This window comes from Leptodactylus fuscus, chromosome 3 (assembly GCF_031893055.1).
Source record: "Leptodactylus fuscus isolate aLepFus1 chromosome 3, aLepFus1.hap2, whole genome shotgun sequence".
Classification (NCBI taxonomy): domain Eukaryota; kingdom Metazoa; phylum Chordata; class Amphibia; order Anura; family Leptodactylidae; genus Leptodactylus; species Leptodactylus fuscus.
Window position 1 is genome coordinate 31,440,918 of NC_134267.1, and position 23,465 is coordinate 31,464,382.

The 23,465-nt window shown below is 43.9% G+C and overlaps 1 protein-coding gene across 1 annotated transcript in view; it reads left to right on the forward strand.

Moving 5' to 3' along the window:
• Positions 1-643: 643 nt before the first annotated feature.
• Positions 644-23,465, forward strand: part of LOC142196568 (serine palmitoyltransferase 3-like) — a 39,776-nt gene continuing 16,954 nt past the window's right edge. The window contains exons 1-5 of the mRNA XM_075266537.1: positions 644-808; positions 13,412-13,600; positions 13,862-14,016; positions 15,179-15,327; positions 17,172-17,296. Of these exons, the coding sequence (XP_075122638.1) occupies positions 707-808; positions 13,412-13,600; positions 13,862-14,016; positions 15,179-15,327; positions 17,172-17,296 (720 nt within the window). The 5' untranslated portion in view covers positions 644-706. The remainder of the gene's footprint in view (positions 809-13,411; positions 13,601-13,861; positions 14,017-15,178; positions 15,328-17,171; positions 17,297-23,465) is intronic.

The window sequence follows — 23,465 nt, forward strand, 5'->3', positions numbered from 1 at the left end:
TTGTGCGGAAACCACACGGACCCCATTATAGTCTATAGGGTCTGTGGGTTTCCTGAAAGCAACCACTTTTTAATGCATATAGGTTTCCATATGCCTAAGTGGACTCCTTGAACAGAAACCCGAACTCAGATGTGAACCGGCCCTTAAAGTTACGCTGCACACTAATGATACAGTTCTTACTGCTGTCCTGTGTGAACCTGCTTCTATAAACTATTATCCATAGCCTGCGGTGAGTGAATACTAGATCCCCAGTAGTAAATGATTAGCTCCTACACATTTCTCTAGGTCAATACCTTAAACTATACTAAGGTTACAGGTGCCGTGACCGTGCAGCAAACACTCTCTCTTTAAATCAATCTCCTTCACTCTTCCAGCAGTCTTATGTGTCTTGGCAAGGGGCTCCTTAGAAGTGTGTGTTGTTTAGCAACCCTCTCCATCTAGAGGGACATGAGACAGCTGCAGATGAAGTCAACCTGTTGCTATACAGAATGCCTTTCATATGCTCAGAGGACTAAAGGTGTACAAAGGTGACAGTTGATTCAAGGAGTGAGAAATAGGATAAGGAAGGGCTAACTGGCTTCCTCCTCCCCGCACTACCACACCCTTTCCCTGGACAAGCTTGACAGACTGGTTGACTACCTGCGGCTGATCACTTTATTTTCTGTCTATGTCTCTCTACTGCTCGGGTTTAGCGTAATTCTCTTCAATGGCTCAGCCTAAGTTTGCTCACTGCAATGGGACACACAAGCCGCACCAAAGTCATCTAAATGGGATTACCAAGAAGAACGGATATCATAAAACTTTACAGGTAAGTGATGCGACTTATGATGTATCTCAGTATCCGTATACTAACAAAGGGTTTGGGTGCAATATCAAGCACTGCCCAATATAAGGTACAATTCATTTTTGACCCGTATATCACTGGTTCATTTTCTTTCTAAAAGCTCCTCAATCCTTAAAAAGCATCTTATATATTGAGATTATTATTCAATGTACTTTATATCGGGGACTTATTCTAATACCCAGCACCTGCCGGTTTGGGATACATGTGTACTCTGTCACTAAGGAAATAGTAAGCCGGTATCACAGGGAAGAGGTGTTCCGAATTAGGGGAACTTCTGATAAAATGAGGAAGTAAACGTATGTCCTCGGACTTGTACACTAAGCTCTGCTTCTCATTGTGAACACGCCGGTATTGTTGCAAAAGTTTCCGTAACTGGAATTCACATGCATTCATCTGAGTCAATTCATTCTTACACTGTGCAACTTGTTAAGACCAATGTTTTATATGCCAATGTCATTACCCTGCTGGCAAAAGATGTGCTGCAGTTATAAAGATGTGTCCCTGGCCATGCATGCGTTAGATACCAGGGGGGGGTAGATTTTGGGTATAATTGCAGTTTTCTCATAGTGTGTTAGATAAGTTGAAAGCGAGTTATACAACCTTCAAAAAGTTGCTTCAAGCCAGCATGTAGACTCAGACTGACCCACGGGGGAACCAGTGAATACCATTGATCCAGGAGGGCTATTACTTTGCCAAAGTGATGCACGCCACTGGTGCTTCAAACAGCTGATCAGCGGAGGTTCCAGCTTAACCGCTAAACACACACAACCGAGGTGCAAAGTGGCAGTGAAAAATAATCTTGCACCCGTTTTCAAGCATCTTCCATATATTTCCGTGCATGAAGGGATCCGTGAAAATGGCCAAAAATAGCACATGACCTATATAGTGACGACGGAACGTCAAACTAAGTCATGGGACGAACCCTCATTTACTGATGAATGCGGTCAGATTTCACTGTCATGTCAATATAGCCTAAGGCTCAGTGCCCACGTTGCGGAAACGCGCCTTTTGGTGTTGCAGGTTTTGCTGCATTTTTTTGAGCCAAAGCCAAGAATGGCTGCAAAAGGAATAGCAAATACATAGGAAGCTCCTAAACTGTTGCTTAATTCATTCCTGGCTTTGGCTCAAAAAAATCACAGCAAAATCTGCAACAACAAAAAAAGCTGCTTTACTAGAATGTGGGCTCGTTAGGCTTAGGCCCACGTTGCAAAAACGTTGCGTTTTATGGTATCTCCAAAGTAGATGGGGTTCTGGCAAACCCCGTCCACACATTGCAGAATTTTATTTTTTTTTGCAGCATGTCAACTATGCCCGTGGAAAACCTAGCATTTTCCCTATAGGTCTAATAAGGGCAGAAAGTCCACAGAGAAGAACTATGCATTTCTGCTTGAGTTATACCTATAGGGAAACCTCCGGCATTTTTAGTAGGTATAATTGACATGTTGCGTTTTGGAAATTGCAGCGTTTCTGCTGCCCTTATCTTCCTGAAATGTGTGGATGTAATTCATTAGAATCCCATCCACTTTGCAGTGACTGTGAAATGCCACATGGGGCCCCGGCCTTAGGCTAAGGCCCCACATTGCAGAAACGCAGCTTTTCTTTGTTGTAGATTTTTTTTGCATTTTTTTTTTTTTGTTTTTTGTGTCAAAGCCAGGAGTGGATTGAGCAGAAGTTAGAAGCATAAGAGCAATCTTTATATTTCTGATTCCATATGTGGACATTCTTGGCTTTGGCTCAAAAAACCGCGTCAGAATCTGCAACAATAAAAGCTGAGTTTCCGCGATGTGGGACCTCAGCCTTAGGCCGTGGCCCCATAGGGGAGAAACGCCACGATTTGGCCGCAGTGGAAAAATCGCGGTGTTGTACAGTACTTTCAAAGTGGATGGGATTCATGCGAATCCCATGCCCACTTTGCGGAAAAAATCGCAGCGCGGGCACGCTGCGATTTCCAAAACCCTTGCGGTTTTTTAAAATCACAGCATGTCAATTATATCTATGGAAACGCCAGCAGTTTTCCCATAGATATAATTCTCGTGCAGGAAAATTCTGTGAACTTTCTGTTCAAAGCACTGCAGGAAGAACCACAATTCGTTCACGCCAAAATACGGGTAGCCGCTACTGCACTGCATCGGCATCCAGTTGCGCACTCTGCTCCGGATTAGGCCCAATGTATAGGCCTAGTTGGGAGGAGGAAGTGTCTTCAGGCGGATTCGAATGAGCATGTCCGTTCTTTTTTCAGGGAGCCGGAACAAACAGCCCCCAGAAAAAAAGAACTGACTGGCTCCCATTGACTTCAATGGGAGCTGTCTTTTTGGTCAGGATTTTAAGGCGAATTCGGCCTCAAAATCGTGACCAAACAACTACATGTGAACTCGGCCTATAGCAGCCTATAGACCACAAGTTTGCTATTAAAACGCTTAGTGATTCATTACAATAAAAGTTTGCTAAACCAATTATTTCTTTTTGTGCGGAGTCGCAGCACACTTCTGCACTATGTGCTCATGCACCAGTATTTGCCTTACTAACACTTATGATAAAGTCTCTACGGTATTGACTGTACTGGTTTGGACATCTTCTCATTCAATACTGGGACTCAAGGTTTGAATTACCCCTCCCAGACAGGGAATGTGATAGATAGATAGATAGATAGATAGATAGATAGATAGATAGATAGATAGATAGATAATCTATCTATCTATAGACACCTCCTCATAACCTATATAGTGATGATACATTTATAACATAGAGAAGGGTCAGCCAATCTGGACCCCTGTCTATTAGACTCTGTTCACACTAGCATCATCACTTCTGTTCATAGTATAAGCTGTGGTGCAAATATTCTCTAATTGATCCAAACTGACTCTGACTATTGACGCTAATGGGATCTGTCATGGTTTTGGTATTATTGACTTAAAAAAAAACTAAAATCATTGACAGAGGCTCCCAAAGGAAATACAAACAGAGTTTCCGACCCCAAGCACACAAGACAATCCACCCAAAACATCCAGTCCATGTCGTTGGGTTTTCCAAGTCGAGTCCCAGACAGTAGATTGGAACACCCCACCTCATAGTGGTCTATGGGAGACCTGCTTGCCCATGCCTTCACTGTGTATACTATATACCAGACCTGGGCAATGTGCGGCCCTCGGGCTACATCCGGCCCTCTGACTGCTTCTATCCGGCCTGCATAGCTAGTGGAAGGTTTTTCAAGGACCTGTGATGTCATTACAGTCTATCACTAGGATAGGCTATGACTCGTTAGTGGGCGGGGCCACACAGGACTGTGTGCTTTCTGCAAGCTGCCAGCAATAGGGGCTGCAGGATGATAGAGGGAGAAGAGACAGCATGTATGAGCAAGAGGGGGGACTAGGGGCAGATGTAGGGGGGCAGTTACACTGAATGTACATGTAGGGGGACATTAAACTGGGGCTGCTGGAGGAGGATATTAAACCGTGGAGGTAGCTGGAGGAGGACATGTCTGCTTCTAGTTGCCCCCAGTTTAATGTCTCCCTCCAGCTGCCCCAGTTTAATGTCCCCTCTAGTTTCTACTGGGGCACCAGGAGAGGGACTTAATACTGTGGCACATTTGGAGAGAAACGTTATAATGTGTGTGTGTGTGTGGGGGGGGGGGGGTATAATGTTAGGGTGACTGTAGGAGGATTTTACTTTGTGGGGCACATGGAAAAATGATTGAGAATGGGCGGAGTCAGCGGAGAAGTGGGTGGAGCTAAATTTGCCTGTCACGGGATGGTTAGAGTCTATACTATAGGCAATGTGTAATATATATTTCATGTGGAATGTATTCTCTAACCTGTTATATACATCAATGTGTAGTTGGCTGATTAGGGTCTAGTGTGTTAGCACATTGTATGCAAATACCTCTAACTAGTGAGGACCAGTGAGGACAATGGGTGGAGATAATCTGATCAGTGTCTCCAAGAAGATGTTGGATGGTGCATTGTCCATAGTAGATAGGGAGTCTGCTCTCCTTGGTATAGGTGAGGGGGGAAGGATCTGTGACTCAGCCCTTCCCACCCACAGATATAGGTGTAACAGTCTTAGTATATAGTTGTAGCTGGAGTTAGTATGTGTTAGCCGGCCTGTGCACAGCTCTGCAGAGAGCCAGGACTTAGTTACAGGACCAAGGAACCAAAGCTATCATTGGATTGTGACTTCTGTGGACTTATTGTTATTACGGTTGATGTGACCGCCGCCGGCTACTAACTTTGTGGATTACAATAAATTGCTGTTGTCTCCCGACCTCTTGCGTCCGTGTTGATTCAAAAGACCATCCGGAGGAAGACGTATACCTTAGCTCCGTTACAACTGGTTGGCAGCGGTGGGATCAACAGCGGACAGCGAGATGGACTACAGCAGCCCAGCGATTAATGGAGCCACAACCTCAGAATACAGGAACTGGACTATGGCAAGTCTACAAGTAAGGGCCCGGGAACTAAACCTGAGTTACCAGGGAAGAACGAAAGATCAACTGATCGAGGCACTGGAGGAGATGACCCTGCAAAGCGACCATGAGGAGGGCTGCCCCCAGGAGACTGGAGAGATACGGGAGTGGCAGGTACAGACCCAAAAGAGCAGATGGGTTGTTTTGTATGAGGAGGAATTGGCAGTGCTGGGGCTAGGAGCAACTGCAGAGCAAAGGAGTAGAGCATTACAGAGGGCTCAGGAAACGGAGAAGGAGGAACAGAGAATGGCGTATGAAAAGGAAAGAATGGCGCATGAAATGCGAATGGCTGAGATAACTACGCGGAATTATAATCAAACGTCGACCCCCAGCCCAACAGTAAGAGAACCACCATATGTCTCCCATAAACACTTCAAGACCTTTGATGAAGCGGCTGGGGATGTTGATGGATATTTTCAGGACTTCGAACACCAGTGCCACCTGATGGAAGTCCCAGAGAAGGATTGGGTCCGGTATCTGGTGGGGCACCTACGAGATGGGGCTGCGGAAGCTCTCAGAGCTATGGACCCTAGTGATCAGCGGGACTATGAGGCCATTAAAAGAGCGGTGCAGAAGTATTATGCCGTCACTCCAGAGACCTACCGAGTTCAATTCCGCTCTTTGTCTTACAATGGGGGAAGCTCCTTCCACATGTTCGCCCACAAGTTGAAGCAAGCATGCAAGCGCTGGCTAGAAGGAGAGGAGGCTGTCACAGTCGATAAGATCCTCCAAGTCATACTTAAGGAACAGTTCTTTTCCCAGTGCCCCGCTGAGATCCGTGAGTGGGTGCTGGAACGGAACCCAGCCACAGTGGAGCAAGCTGCTTCCCTTGCAGATGAGGGCCTGACCATCAAGCCGCAGTGGAAGAGGTTGTTTGCAGAGGAGCGGAAAACTACCACAGTCCGCCAGACACCCTTCATCCAGCCACCCACCTTTTGTGCCCGGCCTCAGGATTACAATTCCCCCTCTACCCCTGCCCCAGCCCATCGGCCTCCAGCTATGAACAACCCTGTCCCTAGACAACGACCTACTGGAAGAATGCTAGAGCGCAGATGTTTTGGGTGTGGGCGGCCTGGACATTTGCAAGCTAGTTGCCCTGTTAACATGGGGGCACGGGCCACCGTGGCATCCCGGCCTATTCACTACCTGGGAACCACCCCTAGGACTGAAAGTTTGGCCCCATTTCCAGATGACTCCATGAATGACCCATCTGTTCCACCTCCAGGGGTCTATGGGATTCAGCCTTCCGCCACACATCCCGCAAACCTTCAGCGGAAGCACTTGCAGGAGGTCCTACTGGATGGCCGAACAGTTGTTGGATTCCGGGACTCGGGAGCTTTCCTAACGGTAGCGGACCCCCGAGTGGTTCGACCCGAGGCCCTAGAGGAGGGCCCTGGCCTTTCTATCGAGTTGGCAGGAGGTACTCGGAAACGTATTCCTAAAGCTACCGTGGAACTCGACTATGGTTATGGACCAAAACGATGCACAATTGGTGTGATGAGCGGGCTGCCGGCCGATGTTCTGTTAGGCAACGATGTTGGAAATCTACAGTGCCACTTTGTGGGAGCAGTGACCCGAAGCCAAGCTCAGAGAGACGCCAACATGGATCGACCGGATTTTTTGCCAGATGCCAGCCCTTCAACTCTACAACTTTACCATTCAGTACCGCCGAGGGAACCAACACCAGAACGCAGATGGGTTATCCCGGCAGGAGGACATATGAGCTATAGAGACTGATGTGCATTCCCCAATTTACCTGTGTAGGCCAATTGTGTCATGCACATGTTTTGAGAGGGGGAGGGGTTGTCACGGGATGGTTAGAGTCTATACTATAGGCAATGTGTAATATATATTTCATGTGGAATGTATTCTCTAACCTGTTATATACATCAATGTGTAGTTGGCTGATTAGGGTCTAGTGTGTTAGCACATTGTATGCAAATACCTCTAACTAGTGAGGACCAGTGAGGACAATGGGTGGAGATAATCTGATCAGTGTCTCCAAGAAGATGTTGGATGGTGCATTGTCCATAGTAGATAGGGAGTCTGCTCTCCTTGGTATAGGTGAGGGGGGAAGGATCTGTGACTCAGCCCTTCCCACCCACAGATATAGGTGTAACAGTCTTAGTATATAGTTGTAGCTGGAGTTAGTATGTGTTAGCCGGCCTGTGCACAGCTCTGCAGAGAGCCAGGACTTAGTTACAGGACCAAGGAACCAAAGCTATCATTGGATTGTGACTTCTGTGGACTTATTGTTATTACGGTTGATGTGACCGCCGCCGGCTACTAACTTTGTGGATTACAATAAATTGCTGTTGTCTCCCGACCTCTTGCGTCCGTGTTGATTCAAAAGACCATCCGGAGGAAGACGTATACCTTAGCTCCGTTACATTGCCTCTATGCGCATGGCCCTCTAGAACCGTTACAATTTCTCATATAGCCTCATGGGAAAATTAATTGCCCACCCCTGCTCTATACAGTTGGGACAGTGAAGCTGCGGACAGTCTGGAGCTCCCAGCGTCATAGATTAAGGAGCTCTGTTAGTATTAGGAAATCCTGCTGATGTACATGTCACGGGGTGACTAATGCTATACAGTCTCAGAACACTTCTCACTGACAAGTGTGTGATGTGATAATAGCAGTGGTAAAAGGAGATGTTTCTGTAATGAAAAATTCTATTGTAGTAATTCTTTTTGACCACAAGATGCCGCTGTGTTAGGTAAAGGAAAAACCAGGAAGTGACGAGTTGAGGAAGTGGACTGCTGTAGTGGGGGAGAAGAAGCTGGCTGTGAGCAGTGAGAGATCTGAGGGACAATCCATTGCCATCCGCTGCCCTGCAACGCTTGTTTCAGGCCAGGGCCAGCTCTGGAGAAGCCCGAACCTGTTGCTGGTTCCCATGTCAGGAGAGTTGGAGACGATTGCTGTGCAGACGCCGCGGAGCGGATGACAAGAAGGACCAGCCCTTGTGACACCGTGTTCCAGTTGCCTGGAGGCAAAGAAATTCCTGTTTCCTTCGGAAAGTCCATCTGACTGTTCGCCCCCTTGCTAACCCGGGTAAGCGGAGCTCCGATTCACCTTTCATAAGGGTGAATAGTGTATACACGCAGTAAATAGGTTTTTTTTGGCGCCAAAAGCCTAGCATAGACTGGTTCCGGCCATTTTGCTTTAAAGCGAGTTCTATCCAAACGGAGATACAGCACGTGTTGTCCTGCTATTCAAAAGAGACACTATATCCTGGATTATAGTACCAGAAGTATGTCATAAGAGGAGTTATTTGTTTCACTAAGACTTGTGCAGCTAAGCACCAACTTCTGATAAAACAAAACCGGTTGCTGAAGTCTTCCCTGCAGGGTTGGGGTAGTGTGTTGAAATGTGGATATTGGGGAGTGGGTAAGTTAAATAGTAAACTGTGATATTGTTAACCCCAGTGTGACACCGCAGGTGATCTTCCTCTGCATACTTACATTGTTTTGTTAGCTTGGTATTAATAGGTAAATTGCAGCTGCTATATATATGTAGCCGCTAGTTAAAGGCATAGTTCACTAGTTCTGACATATTAGGTCACGGTGCAGTGTCACTCAGGGGTCTCAGCCCTCGGCTGAGTGTCTTGTAATTATTGATTTCATCAGGCCTGTTAGCCTGGAGTTCACCCCAAAAGGGTATAGAGTAAAATTTATATTTCTTACTTCGTGTCTGGTGTGGTTGTGCCTGTCCGTGGAACCGCTGTATCCTAAAAGTTCCTGCAAGAGCCCCGGTAGCCAGTCGGCTGCCGTGTCTTTCCCTTCCTCCTCCCCCCTTACATACAGACTGGCAATCCCATCCAGAAAATCCAATGTACATGGGGTCTTCCAGCCCTAAGACCATCTCTTAGTCTGGTGGATTCACACGTGGCAGTTTCTGTAGTGTCCCATTTTTGCTGCCAAAACAACCCCATTCAGATATCTAAACTAAATTTTTTGTTATAAAATATTTCTTCAACAAAATCTTCCATGTGTGACTGCCATCATTTCTCATATATCCGCAGCCTTACAGCCCCATCACATATTATGTAATAGAAGTTTCCGTACCTTATAATCGGTTCCATTTAGCTTAAGAGAACTAGTGGGAATCCCTGTGTGTAACAAAACCTGCCACAGTCACCGTCCCTGCCTCCTACCTCGCCATAGAATAAATGATTATCTGCCGAGCCTCTGTTTATAGTCGGTGATTATAGGGGACGGTATAGGGGTGAAGATTGAGATTACATACATTTACCCTGAATGGTTTATCGAATGTGGTTATCCACATATGTCTTTCCCTAATAATAATACACGGAATGCACTTGGTAAAGAATATTTTTGAAAATTCTCTAAAACTTACTCTGTTGTCCAATGCAACTTTTACTTTTAAAGAGCCCTATAGTAGATAAAAGCTGCGCTGTGGTTGTTATGGGAAAGTCGGGAAGTTTTTTCTTTTAGACTATTTCTTACATTGCTTTTTTTGATTTTATTCTGTAAATGTAATACAATCAGTGTAAATCTATATTCCAGAAATTGATCAGCCAAAGGAGATCATGAACCTGGTCAAACTCAGTCTATTGTTCGCCTCCGTCGTTCTGAGTATTGTGTACTGTCACCACGGTGACCTAACTGCACATCCTGCCTTCCTTGTTGGTCCCTATTGTTAAGTGTCTTCACGATAAGCATTCGCCTTTATGCTTGTCATATACATTGTGTGTGTGTGTGTGTGTGTGTGTGTATATATATATATATATATATATATATATATATATATATATATATATATATATAGCAATATTTAATGTATCTTGCCATCACAGATCCCACAATGCTTAGCTGTGTACTATATTCATAGTGTGTAAAGTGGCGAATAGTCTGGAACTGACTTATTGACATCCATGGGCGAGTAGATAAGCTTGACATCATTTATGGGTCAGCAGGGGTGTTATCTTCCATTGCAATACCGTTTGCTATATAAATGAGGTGGCTGCTTCAAAAAAAAAAAAAAAAATCTCAACAGAATTGGCAAGTGTCTGTCTATTATTAGGCTTAGTGGTCAGAATAATAATTGCAGGATTTAGTACTTTTTGCCAAATATAGATTGTGACATGGAAAATTTAAAGAATAAATAAATTTAAAATTAAAACTTAATAAAAATATAATTTCTTCTTTTTTTTTTTCTGGTGACCTAAAAGTTAGTACAGCTTTTGATTTTTCCGGCAGGATTTGTGATTATGATAATTTTATTTATATAGCGCCAATATATTCCGTAACACTTTACAAATCAGAGGATACATGAACAGACAATATCCCAAGGATGTTTTGAGAGCTTTGGGACCCTGTGGGCTGCACATATGACGCTCAGAGGGCCTCCCGCGACCCCTGCTTTATAGTAATAGAATGTAGTGCTGCGTTCTCATACATATCAATATGAGATGAAACACTTTCATGTGTGAAGATATTTCATCATGAAGCACTTTGTGTCATAAGGACATGAATATTTCTACTCTCCGGTTCTAGGAAATGCTCCAGTTTTCTAGACAATTGCTATACCTTTGAGATACAGGATATCTATAGAGTTATTCTCATTCCAGAGATATGGTCTTTGACCCAGTGCCAATGCGGCTCAGGAACATGAGGTCACTCCCTGCTGACTTTGTGCAAACAGTTCCAATAGGGAGCGACTGTTTACTCTGACAGAGATTGAACCACTATAGCGTGTTTCCTTTAGGATGGGCTAGTGATGACAACGGCACAATGCAGAATTCACCTGGGTGCATTATTGGTGCAAACTGCACTGCCACGTATAGAAGAAGCCCTATTCTATTCCTGCATGCCAGCCTCTGTAGCAACATTTCAAAGGGTCGCCTATAGGAGGTTCAGATCAGATTTGGGAATCCTTTTCAGCTTCCTGGAGCAGTCTCGCTTCAACAGCACTGTCGGATTGTGATGCTGGTAGTGACAAAACCAGTTGTCCGTGGTAGAGTCAGACCTCGCTGCCAGCAGATGGTACGCCTTTAGTACTCCGGGTACCAAATATTAAGATAACAGAATATCATTTAAGATGTCAAAAGATGTGGAAGGTGCAGATCTATTGTATCATGAAATACAGGGAACGGTGAGACCCCACAATCCCCTGTAAGGGCTCGATCACATCTGCGGCCCGGCACTCCGTACTTAGGTTTCCGTTTCCTGCCTAAAACACAGGCAGGATACGGAAACCTGCAGGAGACTTTCTCACCCATTCATTTGAATGGGTGAGAAAGCTGTCCGGCCGTGCACGGCGGTGAGCGTTTTGCGCTCTCCGCCGCGAAACCGGGTTTTATAATCCGGACACAGAGTCGGACATGCAGTACTCTGTGTCCGGATAAAAAAAAATTCGGTTTCGCGGCGGAGAGCGCAAAACGCTCACCGCCGCGCACGGCCGGACCCGGTCTATGGTTTCCGTCTTCTGGCATGCAGAAGACGGAAACCATAGAACGGAGACCCCAGACGCAGGTGTGAACCCAGCGTAATGTAGAGAATAATAATAGTCGCAGTTCTGATCCCATAGCGCCAACAATATAGTGTACCAGTGCAGCATTCTTAACACTTCGGGCATGATTCTACACGACAAGTCCAACATTCTTTATACATATTTGTGTCACACATTGTGTAATTGCTTATCATTATGTAATCACTATCACAAGTATGTCCACAACTGAGTCACAGAGGGAAACAAAAGGATTATTGAAGACTTACATTTTTACTCTTTAAATGGTCTGTAAGCAAAACCCAACATAACAGATAGGTTAGTGTCACCAGAACCAGCATATCACCCCAGCCCTGCAGATAGATAGGTTAGTGTCACCAGAACCAGCATATCACCCCAGCCCTGCAGATAGATAGGTTACTGTCACCAGAACCAGCATATCACCCCAGCCCTGCAGATAGATAGGTTAGTGTCACCAGAACCAGCATATCACCCCAGCCCTGCAGATAGATAGGTTAGTGTCACCAGAACCAGCATATCACCCCAGCCCTGCAGATAATAGGTTAGTGTCATCAGAACCAGCATATCACCCCAGCCCTGCAGATAGATAGGTTAGTGTCACCAGAACCAGCATATCACCCCAGCCCTGCAGATAGATAGGTTACTGTCACCAGAACCAGCATATCACCCCAGCCCTGCAGATAGATAGGTTAGTGTCACCAGAACCAGCATATCACCCCAGCCCTGCAGATAGATAGGTTAGTGTCATCAGAACCAGCATATCACCCCAGCCCTGCAGATAGATAGGTTAGTGTCATCAGAACCAGCATATCACCCCAGCCCTGCAGATAGATAGGTTAGTGTCATCAGAACCAGCATATCACCCCAGCCCTGCAGATAGATAGGTTACTGTCACCAGAACCAGCATATCACCCCAGCCCTGCAGATAGATAGGTTAGTGTCACCAGAACCAGCATATCACCCCAGCCCTGCAGATAGATAGGTTAGTGTCACCAGAACCAGAATATCACCCCAGCCCAGAGTTGTCCCTGCCTCACCTGAACACCAACAATCAGTCAGTCGTAACTTGGCATTACAAATGCCAGCCATTGTATTGTTCTTGTTCTTCGTGTGTACTACATGAGTCATGTCATCACTGTGTTAAATTACTATTAGGTTACAATTTGGAAATAGATTTCTAAGTTCTCCAGCACCTATTGGATTAAAAACCTGCTAATTAACCTTTTGTTATTGACGATACTATTTGGAGGCCTAAGGCTACAGTCTTTAAAGGGGGTGTCCCCATATGGAATCTTAATACTGATAATGTGATCTCTCGGGTTAAGACACCTGGACAGATCATCGGTTCTACCGTAGCAGCCTTTAGAACTAATGGACGGGCAGCTCCTATACAAACAATAGGATCGGTGCAGCAGCTCCATCCACTGCATAGCGGTGGTCCCAGTCAACTGCTCCTATTACTTGTATTCTTTCTAACCCCTAACCCTAAATGCTCTCTTACTTGCCAGATCAGTAAATCTATAGTCCCACTTTATATTCTACCACTCTACCAAAATGAAGGTATCGCTATGTATTTGTACAAAACTTTTAAGTAAGTTCTTATTTTTCTACAGAATGGAACAGCAAATGGACGTCTATACAAGAAGGAGTTCAAAGAGTCCTTTGAAGAAGCTCCCCTGTATGTTGCAGTACTTACCTATATAGGCTATGGTGTTGTCACGCTGTTTGGCTATCTACGGGATTTCATGAGAGCATGGGGACTGGAGAAATGTCACATGGCTGAAGAAAGGAAAGAACAAAAAGTAAGACTTTGCCACGTAATGTCTTAGATTGGTAATCTCTTCTCTTCACTAAGTGTTGAGCAGGCCCTGGGGAGGTCTTACCCTGAAAGACCTGGGAATAGATGTCTTGCATTATCCTTCTTGCTTATTGCTATTACACTTCTTACGTATTGTTATTAGAACTGCAAACCACAATATTGTCCCTCAAGAGACACATTGGAAACCTCCATCTTCACCGTGAGAATGAACTAATGTGTGACCCTTTCTTCCTTACAATTGTAGAACTTTGTTCCTCTCTACCAAGACTTTGAGAACTTCTACACAAGAAATCTTTACATGAGAGTCCGAGACAATTGGAATCGCCCCATCTGCAGTGTCCCTGGGCCTAGTTTTGACCTTATGGAGAGATTAACTGATGACTACAACTGGACATACAGGTGAATTCTTCTGTCATAACATGGACTGGGGTCCTGGATGTAAATCCAACCAAAAACCACATGTCTATGGAGATTATATATTATTCATGTCTTGATATGGGGATTCCCCCAATGTGCTTGTGTGACCAACGTACTTGTGCGCTATGGGGCTGCTGGGACTATAATCTCTGGCAGCCACATAGAAGTGTATAAAGTGCTAGTCCCACAAGCGCACTGGCAGTCCATTCACAAGAAGACTTTAGGCATACGTTCAGTCTCTCATCCTTCTGATCACTGGAGGAACATGGTGGTCAGTCCCACAGCGATCAATCAATTATCCCCTGTCCTGTGCATGGAACATATGTGTCCATAATGGCACAACCCATTTATTGATTGTTACTTCTTTACTGATGGTAGAGTATGGGTTTGTGAGAAAGTAAATCAAATTGTAAGTTGTGTTATAGGATAGGGACTGTTGTGAAGGATGTTGAGAATATGTAAGTTTTATATAAGCAACAGGCAATAAGAAAACACACCAAAGCTAAAAAGATGGCTATCGTGATGAGACAATGATAGATACACTATCTAAGAAACAAACCACAATGCAGGTTGAAGAAGTCCAGTCTCAACAGGCGAGGTATGCTCTTACCTGGTCTCCCACTCTTGCATGAACTTCCAAGTTAATTTACTATAACTGGCTTCTCCGTAGCTGCCGACCACCATCTACTCCACGTTCCCACCACTGGACCAGAAGTACCATCCACTGACTGCCTTCATCGACTTTGTATGCCTTGTATGCACCAATGGTGATATGGCCTGGACCACCTAGAGAGCCAGCGACCGGCTGCAGTCTCACTAGTGAGACCTTAGTTGTTAAGGCGCCCAGTATGTTCCACAGGTCATGTGTATAGTTTAGGAGTAATATATTTGACTCCTTATTTTAATGCTCAGGAGATAATTGACAGATGTAATGAGTAATATTACCATGACAATGGTCACCAACTCCTATTGAGACCCAGGCATGTTCTTACTAGTATGACCCCAGCAGAATACATTTGGGACACCCTGATGTTGGGACACCCTGATGTTGACTTTTAACACAGATCTGATTTACAAAGAGCTTGATTTATTGTATAAGCGATAGATAAGACAATAAAGCAATATAACTTGTGTTAATTTCAAGGTACACTGGAAAAGTCATTAAGGATGTTATAAACATGGGATCATACAACTATCTGGGGTTCGCGGAGAATGATGAAGAGTCACTAGAAAGTGTGAAGCATGTGCTTGAGAGATATGGTGCTGGTGTCTGTAGTACAAGACAAGAAATGGGTAAGTCTGTCACCCCAGGGTGTTAGTGTGATGTTCTGTTGAAAACGTCAGCTGATCAAATTATTGTTAAATCAATATAAGCCGATTTAATCATTGTTAAATTATTGTCTGGACAACTGTAGCAGCATCGCTCTAACCCGCGCACACACCGTCAATCCATACTCCACTCCACTGGCCATTTCCTCTTGATCCTTTCCTATATCTGCACTGTGCTGCTCTCTTCTCAGACTACTTGCTACCTAGTAAATTTGTTTGCAAAAAGCATAAAATCTATAATTTGGCAATATACAACCTATTCCCTCCATCTTTACCTTAACTGCCTGATACATTATCTCTGGTAAACTTCATAATCTCAGCCCTAATCTTTTCCTCACATTAATCTTAAAGATTTCTTCATTGCATCTCCTAATATTCAATACTATAACAAATTAGATCTTTCTCACCATCGACGCCTTCAAAAGCAACTTGACAATCTATATGGGTCACTTTGGAGGTCCCCATATGGTCAAAATTGTCTGTCTTTTGAGAAGAATGAGGGTGTTTTATCTCCCATTCTGGATTTGAGATTTGGAATGGGGAAGGAATTTTTTCCCCTAACAAGGGCATTTGGCATACGCCTCTTGGGTTATGTTTTTGTCATCCTCTAGATCAACACTGCAGGGTTATAAGTTGGACTTGATGGATGTGTGTCGTCATTCAATTTCATGAAGTGTATGCACCTATCCATTCATTTCAATGAGCGTGCTGGAGTTAGCCAGGTGCTATACTGCGCCATTGAAATAAATGAGTCGGTGTGCTTACTGCCCAACCAGCACTCAATTCAGAACACAGGGCAAAAAACCCATTCTCTAGATTGGTCAGGTCCAACCACAGGGACCCTCACCAATCTGCAAATTATGTCTTGTCCTTCAGATATATGTTCAAATGGGAAATCCTTCCATTTCCCAAGAAAAGTTCTCACCTACAGAACCATTTTGTACCAGTCTTAGCACTTGCCGATTACCATAACTTTTATAGTACAGACCGGGTACAATCACTTGGACCTTATGTACAATGACCTCTATTAACTAAACATTGTCCATATGTACATATTCCATCTTCCATGCAATTTATAATAAATTATAAAATTAATATTCCTCAAATTTGCCAAATGAACTTTGACCCATTTTAAGTCTTGTTCTAGACATCATCAAGTATGTCTCAGAAGTACTAAGTCGCACTGTTTACATCACATTATGTCTTCTATCATGTTACATTTCCCTTAAACACTGGAAAAACCGGTTGCAGTATGGAATGTGTCAAGCTTCTAGCACAACCTCCTTGACCCGGCAACTATGTTTTCCCAAGTGTATGACATTTCTACAAGATTTCCTCATTATTCTCATATACTTCTAATCCTCAAAAATTTTGCTTGCCAGTGGCACTTACCACATATAGTCCAACATTTTCATTAAAAATCTAGATTTGAGACCTTTAATCTAAGACACAAAATATTTTTATTGTTGACAAAAAATTTTGTGAATGCCTTAAATGTCCGTCTATGGTATTGGGCTTTATTTTATGAGATGTCCATGTATGAAATGTAAAAAATATCCTCATGATTTCTTCTAGATATATAGGTGAAGGTGGCCGTTCAGTATAGTCAGTTTGGTTTAATTTTTTGTAATTGTAAAAATCTATATTTATTTAAATCCCTACTCATGCTGAGTTTTGGAGTCCAGTGGGCGGTGCTAATAAGTGACCTAATAAGACCACCAACTGGACTCCAAAGGCAAAATTTGCAAGGAAAAAATAAATCTTTCTGAAAACAGTAATTTAATTCTAGAGTTCTTTCTTTTTTTCAGGACACTTGAGTATTCATCAAGAGCTGGAGGATTTGGTTGCAAAGTTCACCAACACAGAGGCGGCTATGGTATTTAGTATGGGATTTGCTACAAACTCAACAAACATTCCAGCTCTGGTTGGGAAGGTACGACTTTATACTTTATTATAGAAAATGACCTGTTTATTCACCTATTTATCTACTTCTGTGACTGATCAAATCTGTACATTAAAATCTATGGAGAGGGAAGGGGGAGCAAGAAGGCAGAAAGACCTCTGCACTGTAGAGAGACAGTTTATCAGGAATTACTATCCAGTTTTCTCCCACCAGAAATGACTCCTTTAATTCAGTAGACAGCCACATATCCGTGTCTCCTTTCCCTCCTCCCCCCTCCCCCCTCCCCTCTCTATAGATTCATTGTAAACTGATACTGCTTGCGTATGGAATGTGGACTGAAGTTACACAAATAAAGGAAGCAGTAATGGTTAAAGACACAGGTACTTTCCTTTAGTGAAATAAACTCATTGACAAAAAATAATGCGGAAAGAATTCAAAAATGTCAAATTGGTGCAAAGAGCAACATGCAGTTGTGGCTCAGATATGTAAATGCTTATAGGTATGGTGTAACTAAACACTAGGTCTTGCCACAAAGGGGCTTAAAAAAGCTTTCCCTGCTGCCCCGTGAAAAGACTGATGATCTGGGGAGCCATCGCATGTGACATCCGTTACCCTAGTAGTGATATGATGGACGCTAACAGTGATATGTGCAGGAAATTCTGCGGCCATGTGTTACCTCTCATGACAGGGCTTCCAACTGGCCTTTTTCCGCAGGATAATGCTTTCCCACACGCAGCAAGGTATTCCCAGAAATATCCACCAACATCTGTGGGCAAATGTGCTGCAGGATAGCATACAGAACCCGCACTCAGTCATTATGCCTTGATGGGACTTGGCAGCACTGTCGGTGACCGTCTGCTTCACCCCAAGTGTGAGAAGGAGCTATCGCAGGTCCTTCCTTCCAACCACAATCAGGCTGTATAATCTACATCAGACCAAGCGAAGACACTCCGCACAGTAAACTAATGATTATGATTATGAAGTCTTCCTTCTTTCTTCTTCTGTTCCTTAGGGCTCTGTGTCCGGTTTTAAAAAAAAAAAAAACGTTTTTGCGTCGGAGAGCATAAAACGCTCACCGACACTCACAGCCAGACCCGGTCTGACAGCTTTCTGTCTTCTGCATGTAGAAGACAGAAAGCTGAGAACGGACTCCGGGCGCTAGTGTGAACCTAGCGTTAGCTGCTATGGGCTCCTAGTATATCTTCTCTTCTCAGCTTATGTGTGTCTACATCTGTAATATATTATCCTGTATCTGTATTACTATGCTGCTGTAACATACTTAAATTTCCCCACTGTGGGACTATTAAAGGACTATCTTATTTTATCTTATTAACATCTTAAAAAGAACCTTAAGGGATTATACGGGGTAAAACATTTATGAAGGCAACTGCAGGGGAGGGTGAAAAAGGAAAAAGTCAACTCTGTTCCTGTGTCTGTGCTCCTGTCATCACCGCTCTCTTTGTATACATAGAGGATACAGCTTGACTACAGCATGATATAATCTATCAATGGCCTCACTACTGCAGCTTTATACAAGCGACTGGTGACCGGAGCCCAGACGCAGAAATAAAGTTGAGTACAGAGGTCTATATAACCCCTTTTTTGCATGCACATCCTTCTCTGCTGATACCCACATAAAAGTTTGATCCAGGACAACCCCTTTAAGGCCATCTGCACTCAGGTTTTTGTGGTGTTCAAAAAAAACGCTCCGTATATTGACTACATCCAGTGCAGTTCAGGAAATCTAGCCAATATATGGACCATTTTTTGCACACCAAAAAATTTATCAAGCCTTGATTTCCAGAATTATCGCAGCCTCCCACATGACCATGAACTAGGGCCTCAAAATATGGAACCATTCCTATTCCTGTCTGATTTTTGTGGCCGTGCTTCTGTGACTCCTATTCATAGAAGCTAGCTAAAAGATTGTATAAGCTATGACTAGACAGTCTGAAGAAGACCCACCAGCAGCGTATGTGATAAATGTATCTTAATACTGACTACTCTTAGTTTGCACTGTCCTACTATTCATAAATCTGGGCCAGTGACTCTGTCAGAATGACCAGCGTGTATTACAGCATTCTGTATAGCATGCCGCCGCCAGGGGAATCTTAGTGTTATATTTAGAAATCTTTCCCCAGGTGACATACAGTAAATCTGATACTGCCAAGTGAGTTGTTTCTATACTGTCTTGCTTGCAAATGGTTGATAATAAAGCTGACTTGCAAGTGCCCTTCTGCTACAGTCTTATTTTGTGTTTTAGTACATAGTGAGTAGATTTACTAAGACCATATTTTTGGTGAACATTGGGTGTGTTTGACACAAAACAATTACTAATCAAATTAGGATAATGGCCAGTTAATGTCTGTATTAGATAAAGGTGTTACAGTATAGGTATACATACCGTATATACTCGAGTATAAGCCGAGTTTTTCAGCACAGTTTTTGTGCTGAAAAAGTGCGCCTTGGCTTATACTCTCATCAATACGGTAATTGAAAATGTCGCATGACTGGTCCGCAGTGAAAGACATCTGTGGGAGGGCGCTGTAGCAGCGCTGCTGCCGATAGGTGAGTGGTGAGGCGTCGCTGCCTCCAGGACCGCCCCAAGATGTTTCCAGAGCATCTTCTCTGCCTTGGAAACATCTTAAGGCGGCCCTGGAGACAGCGCTGCCTCACCACCCACCTATTGGCAGCAGCGTTGTTCCAGCGGCCTCCCACACATCTTTTACTGCTGACCAGTTAAATTACCACTCGAGTCAATACGGTAATTGACTCGAACGTATTGACTCGCTGCAGTGGGCCTCCGCTCCAGTTCCGGCCCCCTCCCCCAGCTATCAACACACGCCGGGTGACGTGGACACGTTAGCTCAGGCCCGCACCCGGCGTGTGTCGATGACGTCTTACTGTGTCTCAGCACAGGCGGCGTCATCACGCCCCCTACGCTGAGACGCAGGAGCAGCCGCGGGAGAAGATGAGCAGTGGCGGGAGCAGCAGCGCAAGGTCGGTAAGTATGAGAACTTAATGTTTGTTTGTTTTATAATAGGCCACTACCTGCTGGAGTATTCCCAGCAGGTATCGGCCTATTCACCGACCTCCCCAGGCCTGCTCGCTGCTGACCCCCACGTCACCTTGTACTATAGGCCGTGGAGGCCGGCAGTGAGTAGGCCTGAGCCCCAGCCACGATCCCACTGCCGCTATTACTATACTCGGTGGGGCTGGGGTCAGACCCCCCCGAGTATAATAATTAGGAGCCCCAGGGGAGGTGAGAGAACATAATAAACAGTTTTACTCATCTCTCCGGGATTTGATGTTAATCCTAGCCAGCTTCAGGCCTATATGGTAATGCCCAGACGTCATGTGGTCTGGGATATTACCATATAGGCCCAAAGCCTGTGGTAGTAGTAATAGCCTGTTACTGCTAGCACAGGCTTTGGGCCTGTAAGGCAACAGGCTGCTACTGCTACCATAAGGCTTTGGGCCTGTATGATAATGCCCCAGCAAAGGCTTTTGGCCTGTATGGCAACAGGCTGCTACCATAAGGCTTTGGGCCTATATGGTAATATCCCAGACCACATGACGTCTGAGATATTACCATATAGGCCTGAAGCCGGCTAGGATTAACATGAGCACAAATGGAATGTCATGCATTTTCCCCCCCTCGGCTTATACTCGAGTCAATAAGTTTTTACCACAAAAAACGGGGAAATTAGGGGGGCGGCTTATATTCGGGTCAACTTATACTCAAGTATATACGGTAATCTTCATATAATGGAGTTTTATTTTATTACTAGTAGGTTGCGTCAAGTTTTTACCTTCATTAAAATTGAGGTATGTGAGTAATAGTGCAGTATGTATTGTCTTTCTGCTTCTGATCTGTAGTTCTAATAACTTAGTATCCCGAGTAACCAGATTTCTCTTGGCTGTGATCGCCGGTGAGGTCAGGAGTTACCCAGTGACATCTATAAATAAACCTGAGGTCACACTCAGACAATAAAAACCTAAACAAGTACACTAATTAGAGATGACAACCATTAGAAGATTTCCCACGAGGACTGTATTGTTGTTCTTTATGGAGGCTTGAGAAAAATGAATCGAGGTGTCAATAGACTGCGGATTATCAGGGTGATCATTCTTACATCTTAATAGTGACCCAGATGGGCAAACAAAAATATCTTCGTTCTCAAATTTATCAGACAGGATGCAATCCAATTACCAATGTAGCCTTTATGGTCTCTGCCCTCTGTGAGTATCTACTGGTGTGTATTGCCAGAATAGAAGCTGTAGGTCTTGTTTTGTACATATGAGATTTTTTTTTTTTTTTTTTGGTATGTGAAGTGAGTGCTTTTAATTGTTTGTTTTTACCTAGCTTTATGATTTTTTGCTACATGTTTAGAGGGGTCTAACAAATCCCAGAGGAGGCTGAGATAGGTAGAACATTAAAAAAAAAAAAAAAAAAATCATACCTGTCCCCAATGCTCGGCTGTGCACCATCAGAGGTCCTGCGCTCCACATGACTGTAGGATAGCACTCGGTGATGGGTCGTTCCCAGCCACTGATTTGCATTTTTTTATGTTACACGTTTCCCAGCTTCCTGTGGAATTTGTTCAATTCCTGGACAACCGCTAAGCCAAATAATAGTCTAATAGTGTAGCCCATGTTCTGTATGAGGTTTTTTGCGGCAGTACCCTCATTATCAGCAAACAGGAGTACAATGATGGTTATCTACACAGTGTATAGATATTTATAGTGAGCACCATTCACAATACGTGATGATTTACTCCCCTTATCTAGAAATTTCTCCCATAAACTTTGATAAATATTTCCAGACTATTACATCCGTGGTCCATGTGGCTATATAAAAATTTTTGCAACAAATGTATAATACGTTGTTAAAATATCTGGTGCCCATACTTTTCATCATTTTGGTTTGGTTTCTCAAGATTTGCATTCCACTCTTCATTTCCACAAAATGGCCACCCACTTCTTAGACTAGTCTCTCCACACTCCCAAGGGGAGACGGTCTCAAACTACTAAACATGGAGTGCATGAAGTGGTCTGAGACTGCTCATATCTTGGATAGACAAGCCAAGAACAGAGAGAGTATCTGAGACTATGAAAGCATAGTGTGCATAGATAGAGTAGTCTGAGAAGTTGGGGGCCACTTCGAAGACACGAAGAAGGGACTCTGTAAACCTGTCAGGGTATTTTCTGCTGTCTGAGAGCAAGATACGGAGAGTCTGAGATCCGTTCTGTATTCTTTTATATGGTCTTAACCATTTCTGAGTGAAAAACAGAGAAAGTAATGACCGGACTAGCTGTGAGAGTCCTGGTTACCCCGCCCACACACGGTGATTGACAGCCTTCTGTATACATACATCAACATAAGTAAGGTAGTCAACCACTTTTTGTGGGCAAGATAAGCCAAGCTGTGATCCTAAAGGAGCCCCTTTAGGACTTACAAGGTCTATATAAACCTATATTTCACAAAGCTTAGCATTTCCTGCTCGGTCTTGCCCTGCACTCAGATAGGGCAGCATGTATCACCCAATAGGCTTGTTTAAGGAGTTTTACTGGTGGTGACTAGGGTTGACCAATCGGGATCAGAAAAGATCGGATTCTGATTGGCGATCGAGTAAATTTCACTTTCGGGATTGAGATCGGAGGTTATCTCAAGATCGGCTCAACCCTAAAAGTGACTTTTCCCATAGAGAAGCATTGACTAGGGTTGAGGGTCGGGATCGGAAAAGATCGGATTCCAATCAGCGCTCGTGGAAAATGATCGGAAATTGGATTTTAAAATGGATCTTGAAATCTCAAGATCGGTTCAACCCTAGTGGTGACCCTACCATGGCATTCCCTTGGAGGGCAGTTCTGAGATCCTTTTCTAAGACTGCAGTCTCTAGAGGTCGCTATATCATGTAAACAAACGTTCTACTCGAGGATGAATTGGATTTAACCCTTTAAGGATTCAGTAGTGTTTTTACGTTTCCATCTGCACATTTTAAAAGCAATAACTTTTATTTTTCTGTCGCCATAGCCAGAGGAGGGCTTGTTTTTTGCATGGCAGGTAATATTTTTAGACTGCTCTATTTTGGGGTACATGCAATGTTTTATTTTTTTATTGTATTTATTACGTCAGGGTATTATTTAAATTAAGTTGGGAATTCATTATTGTTTAAACCCCAGGATTTTTGGTGTC